The 21,072-nt window shown below is 44.6% G+C and overlaps 1 protein-coding gene across 1 annotated transcript in view; it reads right to left on the bottom strand.

Moving 5' to 3' along the window:
• Window positions 1–18,844, bottom strand: part of INTS3 (integrator complex subunit 3) — a 39,638-nt gene extending 20,794 nt beyond the window's left edge. Inside the window, exons 1-6 of the mRNA XM_040230508.1 lie at window positions 18,115–18,844; window positions 7,451–7,534; window positions 6,531–6,614; window positions 1,728–1,841; window positions 1,447–1,531; window positions 43–109 (exon numbers count right to left, since the gene is read on the bottom strand). Coding sequence (XP_040086442.1) covers window positions 43–109; window positions 1,447–1,531; window positions 1,728–1,841; window positions 6,531–6,614; window positions 7,451–7,534; window positions 18,115–18,258 — 578 coding nt within the window. The 5' untranslated portion in view covers window positions 18,259–18,844. The remainder of the gene's footprint in view (window positions 1–42; window positions 110–1,446; window positions 1,532–1,727; window positions 1,842–6,530; window positions 6,615–7,450; window positions 7,535–18,114) is intronic.
• Window positions 18,845–21,072: the final 2,228 nt, after the last annotated feature.

Below are 21,072 nucleotides of genomic sequence, written 5' to 3' on the forward strand. Positions count from 1 at the left end.
GGCCGCATCCAGCTCTTGCCCCCCCTTCACGACAGACTCTACCTCTGCTCCATCAGGATATCCAGAACACTCTCTGCCAACCAGATGTTTTTTGCTGTAACATCCCCACCTGATCAAAGGGGGAGAAAACAGAGAGTCAGAATGGCTCTGATAAGTGACTCAGCTCAGCCAGCACACTCCTTCTCCCTCTTACTGCTCCATCCCTAACTGTTATCCCATCACTGATGTTCTGAGGGCTGAAAAAACTGTCTTTGTTTTGTCAGGCTTTAAAATTTCCCTCTTCGCCTCCAGAGAGACAGGAAGGGAAAGTTTGGGGTTTTTCCAGAAATCAGAGCTGCTACTTCCCACAGACAGGCGGTTGGAGTGGGATTACTTTGACCCCTAAAAGGCAATGTCCGGGAAGAAGATATGAAAAGCCCACAGCTGGAAAGAACAGATGACATCTCCAATAGGGCCTGACAAGTGCAGGAGGCAAGCAACAGCTGCAGTCCAGCCACTGGATGTCCCAAATCCTGTGTTCAGCTCAAGAACAAGGGGTTTTGGTCTCCAGGTATCACAGTCTCAAGTGCTTGCTATGAAACTTCCTGGGGCAGAATTAAACAAGCAGTAATGCCAGATCAAAATCATAGGATCAGAAGTGGGGACTAGGAGCGCCAAACAGGGACAAAAGTGCCAGGAGAATGGATAAAAATAGCCAGCACAATGCTATGCCTTGCCCCAGGTCCTAATGTAAAAATTCAATTTACAGAGTCACACATCACGGAGATGAAGGTCTATACACATCACGACAGGAGCATCACTGTTACATAAAATCCTGAAGAGGAAGCAAAGAACCAGGGGGCAACGGTGAGGTAGAGAGACAGGCTCATTTTCGATCAAACACATGTAATCTTGGAACAGAAGTAGCAGGGGCAGGACTCTTGGATAATCAGCGGTTCAGACAGATGTCTCTGATGCCAAGAAGATAACGAAGCCTAAATGTCAGGGTCTGTTCTGTGACACAGTTTGTCCCTCAAACTGGCCCTAAGTGTTTAGGACATTGAGGTGGAGCCAGAGAAGATGTCGGGGGCTCTGAAAGTACAGTGAGATGAGAACCAATTATTTTACCCTTACTTCTCCCCCATTCCTTCCAGATTCTTCCTGATCCGATAGGCCATGAAACCCCAGAGTGAGGATTGGTTACAATAGGCCAACAACAGGCTAAATGTTCTATATCAGGCCTCAAGTTTGGCAGGAAGGAAAATGAGGCAAGACTTATCTCTTCAAAAGGCCCCCTGTAATTTTTCAATTTCTTTGTGGAACATATGTGGCCAGAAGATGCCTGGGTCAAAAGGAAAGAATATAAACAATCCAGGAATCAAGTCCCTTAGGGACTCAATCATCCTCCACAGCCTGGACTTAGGCATACTGCATACTTCTTCTTTATGCTCTTGCCATCCAACTCACCGGCAATCTGCTTCATGAATGTCATGCAAACACCATCGGCTCCCAGAACCCCACTCTTCACTAGTTCCCGTACCAACCACACCAACTAAAGGAGAGAGAAAAAGATGTATGAAGAGAAGGGCCTATACATTTGAGAAAGGGTCTAATCCAGTCATTTTATAAGTGAGGTGTACAAAGACAGGGGTGTGTTACCCCTGACTCCTCCTTCCCTTCCCGTCAGGAGAGGATCCACTCTCTTGTTACGTCTCTGAGCTGGATCTCTCTTTTCTTTCCGGCCTTACCTGAGTACGGCAGGTATCTTGCAACTTCAAGTACTTCTCCATGAGTATCTGGTTGATTTTATTCAGAACAATATTCATGCCGTCACGACTCACCAGAGCCAAGTCCCGGTAACACTGTAAGAAGTGAGGTTTGTGAGCAGCCAGCAAGCTAGGATAGGCTCCTGACCCCACTCATAGGGGGCCCCCTGCCCCCTAGCCTCTCCAATGTAAATACTACCAATGGGATACAAGTGGCAGTGAAAAATTTTCTGCTCTAGAAGGCGTGCTTACCATTCAATGACCAAAACACAAGACTTTCCACTCTGGAAAGACTTTCCACAAACCTTCCATAGGCTCCACCATCCCAAATCTATCCCTTGCTCTGTCATTCAAGGTGGGGGAAAGGAACTGAGTTATTCTAGTAAGACAGAAAAGCCTGCTAAGAAAGGCTCCCTGTCCCCTTACCTCCCTCCTTAGGAAGCGTCACTGTTTGAAGCCACCAGCTGAGCAAAACCAGGTGGAGGCCATCTGCTTTTCATCTGCCAGTAAAAGGTCACTGCAGAATGGGTTTGGTTGAACAGGCCAGAAAGGATCTCAAAGGGATTTTTAGACTTGTATTGACACAGCCAGATGAAACAAAGGGCTAGGAGTATTAAGGAAAGAGGATCCATGGACCAGGATCCCGGAAAGAAAGGGCAGATCCAAACCGAACTTCCTTAATGAAACATCTTTCTTTTTTTCTCCAGGCTGCCCTTTGCTTCTGCCAAGCACTGAAGAAGGAGGGGTCCTATAGCACATCTAACTCTGGGGGAGGTAAGGGAATGCATGCCAATTTCCTCTGAGAGCTCCTGTTTCTCTCACTCTGTCTCTCTAAAGAGACCAGACTCCTGGAGGACTACCTTAGGGGACCTCATTAGCAACCTCCTCAGCCTGCTGGGTTCTATGCTATCAGCACAAAGGGCAAAATTATAGATAGGCAGTATCTCACAACCTCGGATGGCCAGTGGCAAGGACAGCATCAATAATAATAGCAATTATAACAGGGAACGTGCATTGGCATTGTGCGAAAACTTTATATTCTATTTACTGCATCTGAATCACAAAGTCACCCTATTTACTATCATCTCTATTTTTATAGATGAGGAAAACAGGCACAGAGAGGTTAAAGTAACTTGCGCCAGGTTACATTTGAGATAAGAGGAAGATTCAAATCCTAGCAGTCCAACTCTAGATTCCAAGCTCTTAATCATCCCGACACTATCATCAGAAATAACTAAAAGGAAAAGAGGCTGCTGGGGACGGAGGTTAAGAGTTTACAGTGGCTTTGAGACTACTACATTCCTAAACTCGTTCATCCTAAGTGTTCAAAAGAGAAGTACTCCGGGACTTCCCTGGCAGTCCATCCCGTGGTTCAGACTTGGAGCTTCTAATGCAGGGGGTGCAGGTTCGATCCCTGGTCTGGGAACTAAGATCCTACATGCTGTGTGGCATGGCCAAAAAATTAAAAAATATATATAAACATTTTTTTTAAAAAGGAGAAAGAGAGAAGTAATCCTCAAGACCAGCTGCTCCCTGGACTTGGTGTGTCTAGGGACTCCTAAGAGATTAGCTATCCTACTTCCACTTCTTCTATTATCCTTAAGTCAAAACAAGCATTCCGATGAAAATACAAATACTTAAGAGATTCCCCCATGTGCCATAAACTTTTCATACTCCAAGGAGAATGTGATTATCCTCTGACTCCATCTGCCAGAGGGAGGGCTGGGAGATCAAAAGTACAAGCAAGGGAATAAGAGGTAATAGAAGCCAGTGAACTACTGCCAACTTGTCAGTAAATGTGGTTCAGCCCCTGGAGCCTTCCCTAGAGGAGTGAGTCACAGAATGGGCAGAGGATGAGGGATGCAGAGGCAGAAGGGAGACCCATGTCAGGCCAAAGACAGAGGCACAACTAGTAAGAGAGGAGCTGTTTCCTTCTGTTCAAAGGAGAGCAGAAATCCCAGAAATGCAGAAGAGACCCTGACAGGGAAGGACAGCCCCTCAGGAGACGCAGGGTCAGATGAAGCAAGTAGGTTCTGGCTGCCTAATTCCATGCTCCATCTGGGAGCTTATTAACCACAACTGCTGGTAATGTATGCAGCTGGGCACCAGGAGGATCACATCATATCATATTCTTGATGCTGCCAGTTGCCTCTCCAAACTCTGTGCCAGTGCGCTGACTGGCTTGGAAGATAAGTAGATGGGTGGAAAAACTCAGCGGGAAACAGAGGGTCCCAAAAGAAAGGAAAGGTGACAGGACGGTGCTGAGGTAGGATACCTGTCCTGTGCCGGGAACAGTGATGTTCCAGCCTCGGCCCTCACAGCCCTCAACTTTCTTTCTAGAGCTATCTGCCGAGAGAAGCACCTGGACCAAGAACTGCCAGGACCTGGTGTTGTATCTTTGGTGATGAAGGACCTTGACATTGATGTTAAATCCTTTCCTATCACCTATATCCCCTAATAGAACTGGAGCAGAAGTTAAAGCCTTCAACTTAGCCTCCCACCACAGTGCAGTCCCCCAGCCCGGCCTGCTCCCAGCGATTCAGTTTGGACATCAAATAGGAAATAAACCCAGAGAATATAAACACACGGCTGCAAGTTAGGAAGGTAGAACTGGAACAAAATCCACCCGACGTATATTCCACTCTCCGCCAACACCTGACAGCTCTTTCCTTAACTAAGTTTCTGTTCCAGAGACAGAATTAACTCCAAGTAAACCCTTAGGAAACACTCCCCTTGGTTTAAACTGAAGCCTAAAACAATGCATTGGGATCAGTTATCAGTTACACCCACCCACAACTTCTGCAGGACAGAGTATTCTCTAAGACAATCACCCTTTTAGGAAGAAGGATAAAGTACTAGGAGATGGGGCAGATTCTTCCACCATTCTCTGATATGGCTCAAGGCCTCTGAATGAGTCATACCTGATAGTTCCTCATTTGCCTAAAACTGTATTCCCCTAATTCCCAGTCTCCACCCGCTTTGTCTGAAGAGGCTCCTAGGTAGGGGATGTGCTTGGAAACCTGCAGCCTGTGAAAATAACTCTGATGCAACCAATCATGTCAACCAACTACGAGACCCAAGGTGAGGGCCTGGGCCACGCTCATGGGGCAAAAAGAAGACAAGGTGCTCTAGTGCCTTGTCACGTCTGGATGGCCGAATTCATGACATCATAAGCATTTATAATGCATAGCCCTATGACCTCTCACTGACTGGTCAGGCAAAGAGGTAGAAATACCACGGGGCCCCGCCCTCTTCACTGAGATTTACTGATTTACCCTAGCTGATTCAGATCTCATCTGAAATACAAATAAAACCAGCAGGTTAGATGAATCTGCACTGAGGTGACTAAATAAGGTTTTAATTGCATGTGTAAAAACTCACATGAGAGAAAACTAAACCTTAACCCCAACCCTTCACCCCCATCTTTGTCAACACTTTCTTTTAAACAGTGAGGCTGGGGTGGATCACATTACTGATTAACACCACCAAACTGGAGACATTCATTTGTCTTTAAGGTTCTCAATGATCAATTTGCTATGAAAATGAAACACCAACTTAACTCAACAGTGTCCCAGCCCAGAAATGGCCTGGGAAACCAGGGACTTGTCAGTACTTGCTGCCCTTACCACCTACCCTCACCCCAGTTTTGCCATGACCACAAGCAGCTAAGCCAGGGGACCATGGGCTTCCTGTCCTTGTCCCTGAGAAAGCTGCTCCCTTGGTTCTCCTTGAACAGACAACCTCCAGGTTTCTTACAGGTGCACTGAGAGCAGTTTGGGGCAAGGGAACAAAGACACCAGTTTCACATGGGCTTTCTGAGAAGATTAAATGTCTGGATAGAGCTGAACACAATGCTGGACACAGCATGATTGTTTCCTTTCACACTCCCTTTGTTCAAGGAGGGAGCAAGGAGAAAACTGAATTCTCCCACACCAAGCTCTTCTTTGTTAGTGTCACGCAGTTAATGCCAGATACAACAAGTGTCTCCAAACCATCATGCAAGACTCAAGGACACAGAAAGCGGAAATCCAGAGAGGCAAAAAACAGGATTTTGCTACTTTATTACAGAAAGAATGGAGTCCAAAGAGAACATCCTGCTCAGTCCTTCACCTCAAGGAAGGATCTCTCTTAAACCATTCTATTAGTATCAATACATAAAAAAGACTCTTCATTTGTGAAGAACTCCAGACTAGTTTACATATAGTATTCCTCAGGAAGTCTGACTCCAATGTATTCCAGTCTTCTCTTAATCACTACATTATTATGGCATCACCTAATATTAAGCTTTCTAGGACTTCCCTGGTGGTCCAGGGGTGAAAAATCTGCCTGCCAATGCAGGGAATATAGGTTCAATCCTTGGTCCAGGAAGATTCCACATGTCTCCGGGCAACTAAGCCTGTGTGCCACACCTAGAAGGTAGCCCCCATTGTCTGCAACTAGAGAAAGCCTGTGGGCAGCAACAAAGACCCAGCACAGTCTCTGGATTAAATACCAACTCTTTTAGCCCTGACTCAAAAATCTACAATTTAAAACTCTTCAAATCCCTTTTCACTCTCACAACTACATTTTCTTGTCTTTTAGCTTCAGGATCTGAAGAGAAAGGACTTTAGTAAGAAAGTGACCCATTTACTGAGTGAAAAGGGAGTTGTAACTATATTTGGAGAACAAGATGATCCAGCCCTGGTCCAAGGGTCTGATACTAAACCAGTTAAGCCAAAAGTTCCACCATTCTCTCAGATCGTATCTGAGAAGGGAATATGGGGCCAGAGTAGGGAGTCTTCTTACCTTCTGGGCTTGGGCTGGTTCGGTAAGGACAAGGGTGAAGAGGCCCAGGCAGATTTCCTCATGTTGTGGGGGGCCTTTGCATACCTGGGATAAGAGGAAAGAAAAAACTAGTTGCCACTCAAGAGAAAAGTTCTTAAGCACAGTTGCTCCCAGAAAACTTGGGATTCTTGAGTAGCCTGCAAAGGAGGCTCATCAGCTAAAAGTGATGGACATCTGTTTTAGGAGAGAGGTGGAGAGAAAGGGTGGACCCATACTGCTTTCTCCAAGGCTTGATGAAGGCCGGATGCAGGAAATAAAGTGTTTGAAATGGGGGGGAAATCCTACTCCACACCTTAACACCCTTCAGTAGAGAGGGAGCCGCAAAGAAACATACTCAAGACTTTGGGCAAATCACTGAACCCCTGGTATCGGTAAGGTGAAGACATAATAAGAACAATTATTAACAATAAATATTTATTGAACATCACTGTGTGCCAGAAACTACTCTAAGTCCTTTCCATATATTACTTTAAATCCTTCAACCTCAGAAATGTAAAAGATCAAATATGTGAGGATGATTTATAAAGAAAATTAGCCACCAGAGAACTGTAAGTTATTTTTTAAAGTTGTTATTTAATGATGCCTAAGGCAACCCACTCCAGTACTCTTGCCTGGAAAATTCCATGGATGGAGGAACCTTGTAGGCTACAGTCCATGGTGTCGCAGAGTCGGACACGACTGAGCGACTTCACTTTCAAGGCTCCATGAGATGGGACTCCCAGATTAGGAAAGACAGAGAGGAGTTGGGAAGCCTGGTTCAGGAAACCAAGACATTAGCTTCAAACCCTAGCTCCTAAACACTGAAGTCTTTCCATCTTTCTGATCATGTCTGAAAGCTTTCAAAGCAGCAGAAATGGGTTCAGAGAGAGTATTATACTCACATAGGCATTGAGGGCATCATTGGCCTCTCTCTCGGAGACACCAGCAGTCATCGATGTCACAATGCTCATACATCTTTCCAATCTCTGTGAAGGGGTGAGAAAAAAATTTAGAAGCTTTCATACCATCACCTATGACATGTTTCTGGTCCTAAAAAAGCTTTTTAAAAATTTAAATCACGTCACATCTCCAAAGCAGAGAAAACCACTAGGCCATTCAGGTATGACCTAAATCAAATCCCTTATGATTATACAGTGGAGGTGATGAATGGATTTATTCATTGGGATTAGATCCGATAAACAGCGCCTAAAGAACTAAGGACAGAGGTTCGTAACATTGTACAGGAGGCAGTAATCAAAATCATCCCAAAGAAAAAGAAATTCAAGAAGGCAAAAGTGGTTGTCTGAGGAGGCTTTACAAATAGCTGAGAAAAGAGAAGCAAAAGGCAAGGGAAAAGGGGAAAGATATACCCAACTGAATGCAGAGTTCCAGAGAATAGCAAGGAGAGACAAGAAGATCTTCTTCAATGAACAATGCAAAGAAACAGAACAGGACAATAGAATGGGAAAGACCAGAGATCTCTTCAAGAAAACTGGAGCTATCAAGGGAACATTTCATGCAATGATGGGCATGAAAAAGGGCAGAAACAGTAAGGACCTAACAGAAGCAGAAAAGATTAAGAAAAAGTGACAAGAACACATAGAAGAACTATACAAAAAATGCCTGAATGACCAGGATAACCACAATGGTGTGATCATTCATCTAGAGCCAGATATCTTGGAGTGTGAAGTCAAGTGGGCTTTAGGAAGCATTACTACAAACAAAGCTATGGAGGTGATGGAATTCCAGCTGAGCTATTTCAAATCTTAAAAGATGACGCTGTTAATATGCCAGCAAATCTGGAAAACTCAGCAGCGGCCACAGGACTGGAAAAGGTCAATTTCCATTCCAATCCAGAGGAAGGGCAATGCCAAAGAATGTTCAAACTACAGCACAACTGCACTCATTTCAGAGGCCAGCAAGGTAACACTCAAAATTCTCCAAGCTAGGCTTCAACAGTACGTGAACCAAGAACTTTCAGATATACAAGCTGGATTTAGAAAAGGCAAAGGAACCAGAGATCAAATTGCCAACATCCATTGGATCATAGCAATGGAATGATCCATTAACAGCAAAGGAATTCCAGAAAAACACCTACTTCTGCTTCACCGACTATGCTAAAGCCTTTGACTGTGTGGATCACAATAAACTGGAAAATTCTTCAAGAGATGGGCATAGCAGACCACCTTACCTGTCTCCTCAGAAACTTATGAGGTCAAGAAGCAAGTTAGAACTGGACAGGGAAGAATTGATTGGTTCAAAATTGTGAAAGGAGTACGACAAGGGTGCATACTGTCACTCTGCTTATTTAACTTCGGTACAGAGCACATTATGTGAAATGCTGGGCTGGATGAATCACCAAGTGGAATCAAGACTGCCAGGAGAAGTATCAACAACCTCTGATATGCAGATAATACCACTCTAATGGCAGAAAGTGAAGAGGAACTAAAGAGCCTCTTAATGAGGGTGAAAGGAGTATGAAAAGCTTGCTTGAAACTCAACATGATAAAAAGCAAGATCCTGGCTTCTGGTCCCATTACTTTATGGCAAACAGAAGGGGAAAAAGTGGAAGCAGAGACAGATTTCCTTCCCTTGGGCTCCAAAATTGTTGTGGCCAGTGACTGCAGCCATAAAATTAAAAAGATGCTTGCTCTTTGGAAGGAAAGCTGTAACAAACCTAGACAGTGTATTAAAAAGCAGAGACATCACTTTACTGACAAAGGTCTATATAGTCAAAGCTATGGTTTTTCCAGTAATCATGTACAGATGTTAGATAGAGTTGGACCATAAAGATGGCTGAGCGCCGAAGAATTGATGCTTTTGAACTGTGGTGTTGGAGAAGATTCTTGAGAGTCCCTTGGACAGCAAGGAGATAAAACCAGTCAATCCTAAAGGAAATCAACCCTGAATATTTATTGGAATGGCTGATGCTGAAGCTGAAGCTCCAATACTTTGGCCATCTGATGTGTAGAGCCGACTCACTGGAAAAGACCCTGATGCTGAGAAGACTGAGGGCAAAGGGAGAAGGGGTGACAGAGGATGAGATGGTTGGATGGCATCACTGACTCAATGGATGTGAGTCTGTGCAAACTCCGGGAGATATTGAAGGACAGGGTAGCCTGGCGTACAGCAGTCCATGGGATCATAAAGAGTCAGACACAACTGAGCGACTGAACAACAACACATCTCCAGACCTAACTACCAGTTTACAAGTCAAGTCACCATGGGGGTATCATCAGCAAAATCCAGAAAGTGTAAGCCATGACAGGCTTCCTGGTTGCTTTAACATTTAAATTACAAGGGGCAAAGCAGGGGAGGGGAACCTCATGTACTAGACGAGGCTTAAGTGAATTCTCTGGCGTCCACGGGTTAGGACTTGGCGCTTTTACTACCAGGGCCTGAGTTTGATCCCTGGTTGGAGAACTAAGATCCCACAATCCATGTGGCAGGCCAAAAAAAAAAAAAGACTTAAAATGACAACTCCTTGAACAGAATAAGGACCCACGAATCCATGCTGATAGATAACATACATACATGACAAAGAAGGGAAAGCTCTTCCTTATAGTGGAATGCCAACTAAAAACACAGAAGGACTGACGGAAGAAATAACTGATTCAGGGAAATATCATTAACGCTAAAACTAGAGGTGAAACTTTCACAAAAGTATATAGTCACATAGGCTCAAAATACTTATTAATCAAAGAGAAAATAACTGAAGGGAATTCTGGAGGATAACATCCTAACCAAGCAATCAGAGTTAGTATCCCAAGTAACAACACAAACTGACAGCTGAAATTTCAGACAACCCAAATTGAGAGATCCTATAAAATACCTGGCCTGTTAAAGTGTTTAAGGTGAAGGACAGAGACAGGACTAAGAATAAAAGAGATAGTACACCTAAATTCAGTGTGTGATTCTGGGCTGCTATAATGGACATTATTGGGACAACTGGTAAAATGTGAATATGTACTGTAAGTAATATTAACATACTGATGTTAAATGTTCCAGTTTAGATAATAAAACAGGGATTATGTAACTGAGAATCTTGTTCTTAGGAAATACCCTGGAAGTATTTAAATCTTAAGTGGCATGCAGCTGCAGCTGATTCTCAAAAGGTTAAAATAATATGTATACAAAATGAAAAGCAAATGCAGCAAATGTTAACTGGTGAGTCCAGAAGAAGAGTATGAAAGTTCTAGGTCTTAACAGTTTTTCTATAAGTTTGAAATTATTTTAAAACAGTTATTAAGAAATTAAAGGGACATGTCAACTGAATGCAACAAATGTGTGTTCCTTGTTTGATTACTGATCTGAAAAAAACCACTTATAAAAAGAATTTATGGGAATTCCCTGGTGGTCTAGTGGCTGGGAGTCTCTGCTTTGATGCTTGTGGGCCTAGGTACAAGCCTTGGTCCAGGAACTAAGATCCCACAAGCCATGCCACACAGCTCCCCACAAAAAAGAAACCCAGTAAAGCACATGACTTAAGGGGGAAAAAAAAAAATCTTAAAAAAAAAAAGGGATTTATGAAACAGTCGATTTGAACAATGAGTATTTTATTACATTGAGGAATTAATAATATTTTAGGCATGCTATTGTGGTTATGTTAAAAAGAAAAAAGTCCATCTCTCACAGACATATATATGAAATACCTACAGATGAAATGATATACCTTGGGTCTGCCTCAAAATAATCCTGAGGAGACTAAAGGGAGATACAAGACCGCCATGTACTGGTAAGTACTGAAGCAGAGTGATTGTTCCAGGTAGGTTACACTACTCTCCCTACTTTTTCATGGTTGAAATGTCCCTCCAAAAACGTAAAAAATAAACTTAAAAAAAAAAGGTGAGCATAAGAAAGAAAAGAACTAGTGGAGAACAAAAGGCCAAACTAAAGCTCCCAGGGTCTCCAGTGAAACAAAGGTGAGGAGCACGGCAATAAAATCCAGGCGGGGCTAGTGGTGAAGAACCCGCTTGCCAATGCAGAAGACGTAAAGCAGAAGGGCTCACGAGGAAACCAGAACTGAAAGAGACACATGTACCCCAGTGTTCATCGCAGCACCGTTTACAATAGCCAGGACATGGAAGCAACCTAGACGTCCATCGGCAGATGAATGGATAAGAAAGTTGTGGTACATTTACACAATGGAATATTACTCAGCTATTAAAAAGAATGCACTTGCATTAGTTCTAATGAGGTGGATGAAACTGGGGCCTTATTATACAGAGAGAAGTAAGTCAGAAAGAAAAACGCCAATACAGCATATCAATGCATATATATGGAATTTAGAAAGATGGCAACGATGACCCTATATGCGAGACAGCAAAAGAGACAAAGATGCAAAGAACAGACTTTGGACTCTGTGGGAGAAGGCGAGGGTGGGGTGATTTGAGAGAATAGAATTGAAAGATGTATATTACCATATGTGAAACAGATCGCCAGTCCAGGTTCTATGCATGAGACAGGGTTCAGGCCCGGTGCACTGGGACTACCCTGAGGGATGGGATGGTGAGGGAGGTGGGAGGGGGGTTTCAGGATGGGGGACACATGTACACCCATAGCTGATTCATGTCAATGTATGGCAAAAATCACTACAATATTGTAAAGTAATTAGCCTCCAATTAAAAAAAATTTATTTTTAAAAAAGAAGGGTTTGATCCCTGGGTCAGATCGGGAAGATCCCCTGGAGGAAGGCATGGCAAACCCCTCCAGTATTCTTGGCTGGAGAATCCCATGGATAGAGGAGCCTGGCAGGTTACAGTCCAGAGAGGTCACGAAGAGTTGGACACGACTGAAGCAACTTAGCACCAGCATGCACCAAGGACCATTCTTAATTATAAAGGAAAACTCTATAACACGATATGTGCTCAATATTCTAAGGAGATTTTAAGTCACAGATCCTGTTTCAAAGCATTGAATACTAAGGATAAAGAAAATATTGACAAAGTGTATCTCATATTAGTCAGTGAGCCTCTTCCTAACTACCTAAACTACTTCCTAAGTCTTTTAAAACATCTTATTGAGAACTACTGACAAATAAGGACAAAGGGAAGAGGTCTAGGAATGAAAGACCATCATGTTTCACCTAGACCATCATCCTTCTCCTTTGACCATCTTCCTGAAGTTGTCTACCATCCGTACCAAAGAGCAGAGAAGAACTGAGTATTAAGGCAAGGAGCTTCCAGAGCCAAAAAAATTCAACCTAAATTAGGCTCAAAGCTGCTCAGGTTTGACAACGTCACTGTCCAACATCAGGTCTGACTATCCTCCAAATTAGGTCACATCAGAGTGCTTAGCCTTAATCAACAGCACCTGTGTACTTGTGAAAAGGAGCTGTGAGATCACATGAAAAGCTGAGCTGTAAATCTCACAACCCACCTCTCCCACAAACTCTGAGATCCATCATTACCTAGTCCAGCTCCTATACGATAAAGGGAGGGAAGAAAATAACCTCAGGTTGTATTTTTTCTTTTTAAGTCTTCTCCTTCTTCATCTAAGACAGTTATCAGTTCCTCCAGTTGCTAAATCCAGGCTGTTCTTGCTGGGCACTCTGGGAGGCCCTGCTTACCCGGCCTAGGTTAATAAGCAGTTTCAGAGTGGAGGAAGATGGTGAGCAGGCAACACAGCATCACAAAATCCTAGACATCACTTGTGATAAGAAGGAAGAAATCTCTGCTGAATCAACAGAGATGCAAGAGAAGTCAAAAGAGCAGCTGGCTGTGGAGCCAATGGACAAGCAAGGACCAGGAGAATCCCCCCACCACTTGAAGCCTTGGGCTAATCTTAGGTGAGTTACCTAAATTACCAAAACTTACTTAACCTTTTACTTATAATACTCTGGTTTTCTTACCTAAAAAATTAGAGACAGAGCCCACATAAAGTTGCTTTGAGGATTAAACAAGGTTAACATATGTGAAAGCACCTAGCATATAGATCAGTTGAATCAGACTCTATTCCATCTGTGAAGAAGCTCAGCGATCACACAACTGAATCCATGAGGACCAGACCACCCTTCAATGCTCCCTGCCACTACTTTTAATGGCATGTCCTCAGAGACTCCTGAAAACTGAGCCCTACGCAGTTCAGTCGTGTCAGACTTTCTGACCCCATGAATCACAGCATGCCAGGCCTCCCTGTCCATCACCATCTCCCAGAGTTCACTCAGACTCACGTCCATCGAGTCGGTGATGCCATCCAGCCATCTCATCCTCTGTTGTCCCCTTTTCCTCCTACCCCTATCCCTCCCAGCATCAGAGTCTTTTCCAATGAGTCAACTCTTCACATGAGGTGGCCAAAGTACTGGAGTTTCAGCTTTAGCATCATTCCTTCCAAAGAAATCCCAGGGCTGATCTTCTTGCAGCCCAAGGGACTCTCAAGAGTCTTCTCCAACACCACACAGGACACCACAATCCCTAACCAGGCTGAAAAGCTTCCTCTCATACTTTTGCCTTCTGTGAGAGAAGAGGAAAGAGTACAGGAAAGGGGAGAAGGCCTGACAAATGGACCCTGCACCAAGATCCTGGAGAAAAGCTGGAGGGCTGGCCTAGTTTCTCCCTGTGATGTAACACAGAGACCTTGGACTGAACCGTTTCTCTAGGCCCCTCCTCGGTATCTAAGCTCCATTCAGAGGTCTGAGTCATTTCTATGGGTCACTGCCGAGTCAAGAAAGAAAACTGGCATCTTGCAACAGGGAGGCCTAACTAAGGATGTAGAAAATGGCAGAGTCCAGAATTTGGATGGGTGAATAAAAGCAATGAGGAAAGAAATATGAGGGTCGGTTCTTCCCAGGCAATAGAAATATATAAAGGATACTGCTTTTCTTGAACTACAGAAATTACTTTCCCAAACAGAGATGAGCGAACTAATTACAAATCATTCAGAGTGACTGGAGGACCACAGCTCAGAGGGCTGTAGGAAGCCAGATCGCTACAATCAAGTAGTAGTACCCCTTCTTCCCCTCAGACAACCGAGGCCCTTGGTAAAGACGGAACCACACGTGCAGTTGCCAACAACTGCTATTCAGAGTAAGCCTTTCACGACAGCACCTCAGAGAGCTGAGTAAATATTTACCACTCTAGGAGCTTCTAAGATAATGTTTCTAGTACTAAGACTACCTTACCATGGTTTCCATGACAGTAGTAGAGGGAGAGCGGGTGGAAAGCAGGGAGGCCTTCTAGTTTGCAAGTATATACCTGAAGCTGGAGACTAAAGTCTGAGGATTGCTCTAACCTCTCAGTGTCTCCTCCTTCCTCCAGGTAACATACAGTTTGCCAAAAAATATATTATTTAATGGCTTCCCAGGTTGTTCATGGTAAAGAATCCGCCTGCCAAGCAGGAGACTCAGGTTCGATCCCTGGGTTGGGAAGATCCCCTGGAGAAGGACATGGCAACCCACTCCACTATTCTTGCCTGGGAAATTCCATGAACAGGGGTATAGTCTGCTGCTGCTGCTAAGTCGCTTCAGTCATGTCCGACTCTGTGCCACCCCATAGACGGCAGCCCACCAGGCTCAGCCGTCCCTGGGATTCTCCAGGCAAGAACACTGGAGTGGTTTAGTCTATGGGGTCACAAAGAGTTGGACATGACTTAGCGACTAAACAATAACAATACTAAATACTTAAGTACTGTCCCCTTATGGGAAGTCAATGGCCTTCGGAGACTAAAATTCAAAGGCTTAAGGAAAAGATATGATCTGACCGACAAAATCCCCAAGGACTCACATTAGTAAAGAGTTAACTGAACAAACTGGGTTCCAAGTATTCTACAACCGAGAGTCACTTGTAAGTGAAATGAGGATTTAAGAGGAAAAAAGTCAGAAATGACTCAAAGCCCATTCCCTGGAGAATCTTCACAGACTAGATGCGCCTGAGAGAAAATCTGGAAGGGACATACCTCTAACCAAATGCAAAACTAAGACCTGTCCAGAGCTTAAGAGGAAGTTCCAACTTGTTTGAGCCATAGCTCCTGCCTTTAGCCTTGCTTCAAAGTGGACAGGGTCCTTCTCCAAAGAGGAGTGACCAGGAGCTTTGAAGCCTTGTGAGATTAGGAGCTATGTGTTCTAAATGCCTCCAATCTTTGGCACTATTTTTATCTCATTCCTCAAATCTGGACGGGGATGGGCAAGAATTCCCCATTCAAAGAAAAGAACAGGGCCAAAGAGAAGAAAGGATACGACAAATGGTCCCTTGGGTAGAAGGGTCACAGCCCCTGCCTGTGATGTTCCTCACCAGCCCTTCACACTCCAGGCCTCGAGGGGCCTTTCCTCATCACGTCCAGCTGACGCCGGTCTCTTCACAACCCTCACTGGGTTTTTGTTTTTACCTTTCTTTGTGAGTGTTAACTCAGTCTTTAAATGATAAGTTCTGGAAGGCTGGCCTTAACTCAGTCTTTAGATGATAAGCTCTGGAAGGCTGGCCTTGGGTCTCCCTACTGTGTTCCTGGGCAATAGGTGGGACTATGCTGGAAACAACCAAGCCAGAACAACCAGAGATCAGTCAATACTAGGTTCTGAATGTGGAGATGCGTGATGAGACCCAGAGGAAGAAGCCAGTAAGTCTTAACCTTAGTCACTCTGATCTAGTGGGAGCCACACTCGAGGTTAGAAACTGGCAAGGCATATTGGAAAATTCAGATGCAAAGGACAAAGGGCATAGAAGGAAAGGAGGAAGGCCAAGACAAGCTGAGAAACATCGACAGCACAAAGGATATCAAGAAAAAAAGGAGACCCTCCCTCCCCCTTCTCTCTGGAAACAGCTGAAAGTTCACTCTCAGACAGTCCAAAAGAGCAAGAAAATAAATGCTTCGTCTCTTATGAGATCCCCTTTTGCCATATTATTTCACTTGCTAGCAAACATGTCACTCCTCAGGGGATAGGATGCTGTGGTACAAATTAGAACAGGATGACCCTTCCGGCAATCAGGGTGAGAATTAAACAAGGGTTTCACTACCCTTGGGGTCTTTTCCCCTCCACCCAACTGGTGCAGCGATTAAAGGTAATCAATGATTTTCTTGCTACAATTCTAGAGGTCTAGTGCTAGAACCCAGGGCTCAATAAATACTTTGACAATGACAGTGGCCATTTCTAAACATGTAGATAATTTAAAATGCCAGGCAATCCTGGCAAAGTCATTTGTATTTGTTTCGGGAATACATTACTTTTAGCATTGTTATCTGCCTTGTTAGTGCAACAGGTAGCACTCAAAAAATAGAAGCATTATTTATGTTCCTAATTGGATTTACGTTAGCTGATAACAACAGAAGACAAACTCTGATTCATCTCATACAGAATTACAAGGGAGAGGCATGATGGAAGCGTGTCTGTGAACAGACATATCTGATGGATAACCCACAAGGTTGCTGTCCAGGTGCTTCTTGATTCACAAAGCTCATTTCTGCATGTGTTCTGCCCTCCTGGATCTGAACCTACATTCCTTCAAACTTATAGTATGAATTCCACCTATCTGCTTGACCACCCTCTAACATTTGATCAAGAGCCGTGACAAAGTCAGAAGCAGGGAAATTGCCCGTGAAGAAACAGGGCCTAATAATTTACTCGTCCCGTCCCTGGATAACCACTGAGTTGAATGTATCAGGTCTTACAAACAATCCAGCAATCATGTCACACTTCTCAGTCTCATATGCCTAAGGATGTCTCTTCATGTATGAAGTGAAGTCGCTCAGTCGTGTCTGACTCTGAGACCCCATGGACAGCAGCCTACCAGGCTCTGCTGTCCATGGGATTTTCCACGCAGGAATACTGGAGTGGGCTGCCATTTCCTTCTCCAGGGGATTTTCCCAACCCAGGGATCGAACCCAGGTCTCCTGCATTGCAGACAGACGCTTTACGGTCACAGGAAAGGGATAAATGATCAACTCTGGATTGTCAGGGACAGGGCAAGAGGAACAACTGGGGGGTCAATTATTCAGTAGTCTAAAATCCCTATTCGGGCCCAAGGCATCGCCTCACCCTACCCTCTTTCTCAGCATCGGTATGTTCTCTCCCTTGTGTGTGTGTCATCTGGTTGTGGACAGGCCCCTAGGTCCCATTCACTCATAACAAAATACAACTAACTTTTCCTTAGGTCTTCACTCATTCTAAATGCCCAGTTAACATCACCGGCAATTGAGGGTCTAAATGAAGTCAATGCTATCTAAGAGGAGGCTCCAAGGTCTAGTGCAAGCTCCTATCAAACCAACCCCCCAAAACACCTACACACACATACATTACTCAATCTATGACCCGACTGAAACAGGGTTAAATATTAATTACAGCTGTGGCCTATATGTGAAAGCAATGTCAAAAATAAATCCAGTAGATCTGGATGCTATATCCCTTCCTCATCAACACGCCCCCCCCCCCATTTCACAGTAGTGGCTGCTGTTGCTATGACAACCTGTCCAGGAAGTTGGCCCACACTTCTTCCTTTAGGAGCAGGAAGTCAGGAGCAGTGTTTGTGTTGTCTTAGAAAAAACTTTAAGGCCTCCTCCCCCACCCCCACCCCGTATCCGCTCCAGTATCCCTCCTCAACCCCATTTCTTAACTCCCTTCCCCACCCCCCACACCTACCTCCTCTAACTCATCCTTGGCATCCAAACTGGTTGAAAGTAGCAGCCTCCCCCCTCCTGGGGCTCCTGCTCCCGCTCCTCCTCCACCTCCCGCTGCTCCCGAAGCAGCAGCTGCTGCTGCCCCCTTTCCCTTCTGTAACTCCATGGCTACAGCCGGGAGACGGGAAAAGGCCCGGGAGTGGATGGGTAGGAAGTCCTAGAGACGGGGAATCTAGGACTGACAAGGACTGGGGGCAAGAGGGACAAGGGGAGGGGAGGAGAGGGTCCCTGGCCTCTGCGCTCGTCCCTCCTCTCCGAAAGGGCGCTCCTGTGCAGGAGGCGAAGGCAGGCGGGCCTCTAGGTCGTGCCTCTGGACTGGCAGTGCTGAGGAAACGCCGTTAGCTCCTAAGTATGCAGGGCAAAGGGTCTAAGCCCCTACGCAAGTGTAGGAGAGGCTTCTGTCCCTGAAGAAATGGAAAAGGCGCCCTTTCTGGCTTCTGATCCTAAGAGAAGCTGGGAAAACCTTAAGTTTCTACCTCAGGAGGTGGGGGGGGGAAGGAGTCCTGCCATGAAGTAGGGGGTAGGAATCCCTCCTGGCTGATGCCCCAAGGATTGGGGAGCGAGGTTCCTTTGGTTCCGGCCCCCAGGGGGTGAGGGTGAGGCAGTAAGCGCTATAGGAGGACACGGACGACCAGCTTCTCCCTACACCACACAGAGGCGGCCATGGTGGAAGGGCGGGGGGTGGGAAGGCCAAGAGCGACCGCGGGGGAGGGGGAGGAATCGTGGAGGCCTGCGCCGGAAGTGAGCAGTCGCGGTCCCTGGCCTCCGCCAATAGCGGCTTCCGCGGTGGCTCTCAGTCTCGAAGGAGTAGGCCGACGTTGGCCCGCAGGCCTTCACCCCGGCTGCCAATGGTATAGAGCAGAAGAGAAACCAGTCTGATGGACAGCCAGAGTCTCCAATCATATTCCTCTTCTGCTCTCGGAGGGCGGGACGGAACGACTTCCCGGAGGTGGGTGTGGGAGATCAGGAAGGAGAGAGGCTGCGCCTGCGTGGGTTGACGCGCGTGCGCGGCGCTGAGTCCCACCCTCTCCTCCCTCGTTCAGAAGCTGGGGTGGTATTGGAACCGGGGCACTGTTCGTCCCTAGGTGGCTTTGAGAAACCCGAATCCTAGTTGTGAATTGACATAGCAGGGCCAAGGAGCAGAACCCTAACCCTTAAGCAGTGTCAGAGCAAATGCCATTGGATGGTGTGGAGCTCCCGGAGCTAAGAGTATCTATCACACAAGCTATGGGAAGCGTCCATGCAACTGCAGTTATCAGCCAGACACTGAGGAAAAATAAAAGCATGGACCTACTTTTGCACACCGCTCATTAGAATCGTGCACTGATTCATTATTAGAAAGGCTTCTGGAAGCTCTGTATTGTCCTGCTTTATCTGTGTTCGTGTCAGCATTTGCCCCTAGCAATCCAGTGTGGAAGCTTGTTTTTGACGTTGTTTTCCCTCCCATAATTCAGTCAGTAAAGGCTTTTATTAGAAATGTTTCTGGAATTTGTTCTTCTCTGGCCTATGTATGTGTGTGTGTGTGTATATACACATATATATAGTGTATCCTTAGGGATTACAGTGGATTCAAGCCCATTCAACATCATGCCACTTCTCTAATCATACTACCCTCTCAGAAACCTGAATTTCCCAAATCCTTAGTAGAAATTACGTGACTCACCCTACCTAATCAATATAGTTTCCCAAGACTTATTTTTTAAATTATTATAATTTAAAAATCTGTAATAAAAACTCATAACAATGCAAAGTAGGAGGAACCCTCTTTTTTCCCTTTCACCCCATCCAGTCTCACTTCTCTTGAGTGATCAGTGTTACTAATGTGTTGTATATCTTTCTCTACTTTTAAAAATACATAAACACATATCCACAATTCTTTGGTTGTTTTCATTTTTTTTTAACAAAAATAAAATTGTTTTACGATTTCTTTCTTCTTGCTCAATTAGTATTTCTATCCTGACCATTTTTTTCTCCCAAATCAAAACATGGAAATTAACTTCATTCCATCTAACAACCTCATAATATTCCCCTCCTCTCTTGTGGAGAAATTGAGCTCTTCCCTGATACTGCCCCCACCTAGCTGATTTCCAGAAGGAAGGACCTTCCATTTGTCAAAATCCACCCACTGTTGAAGGCAATTGAGGTTAAAAATAGCAAAGTGGTTTTTTTTTTTCCTCCCTTGGCAGGGGAAGCTATAGTTACCATTAATAAGAATCAAATAATAAGGCCCTAGAATCAAGAAAAAATTAAAATGAAAAGACAGTGCTGCAGAAAGTTCCTCCATCAAAGAAAAAAACAAATCAGTGCCTAATAATCCCAAGAGACTTTTGGGTTTGACAATAAAGGAATCTCCCTACCTCAGAGAGGATGAAAAATTACAGGGTTTGGGTAAAGACTAAAAAGGCATACTTATAAAATTTATAAAAACACAAAGCTGAGACTAGTAGCTAATAGACCCGATCACCATATAGCACTGAAAATGTTATTAATGAGGTCAGAGATTGAACTAACAGAACATGAAGTTATTTAATAATGGAAAGTGTGCTTACTTGTATGCTCAGGCCTAGGCTAGAAAGGATTTAAAACAGGGATAAATGTGAGTTCCTGAAATTAATATTAAAAAATTAGTGAAGTGAGATAGGCAAAGATTTCTTTTTTAAAGTATTTATTTCTTTTTGGCTGGGTCTTCACTGCTGTGTGTGGGCTTTCTCTAGTCGTGGAGAGTGAGTTTCATCATGTGGACTTAGTTGTCCCAAGGCATGTGGAACCTTCCCAGACGAGGGATTGAACCTGTATCCCTTGTATTGGCAGGTGGCTTCTTAACCACTGGACCACCTGGGAGTCTGCAAAGATTTCTTAATAGATAGAAAAATCATAATGGAAGGATGGATGAACTGGACTTAATTAAAATTAAGATCTG

Source organism: Oryx dammah, unplaced genomic scaffold (genome assembly GCF_014754425.2).
Source record: "Oryx dammah isolate SB20612 unplaced genomic scaffold, SCBI_Odam_1.1 HiC_scaffold_28, whole genome shotgun sequence".
NCBI classification, from domain to species: Eukaryota; Metazoa; Chordata; class Mammalia; order Artiodactyla; family Bovidae; genus Oryx; species Oryx dammah.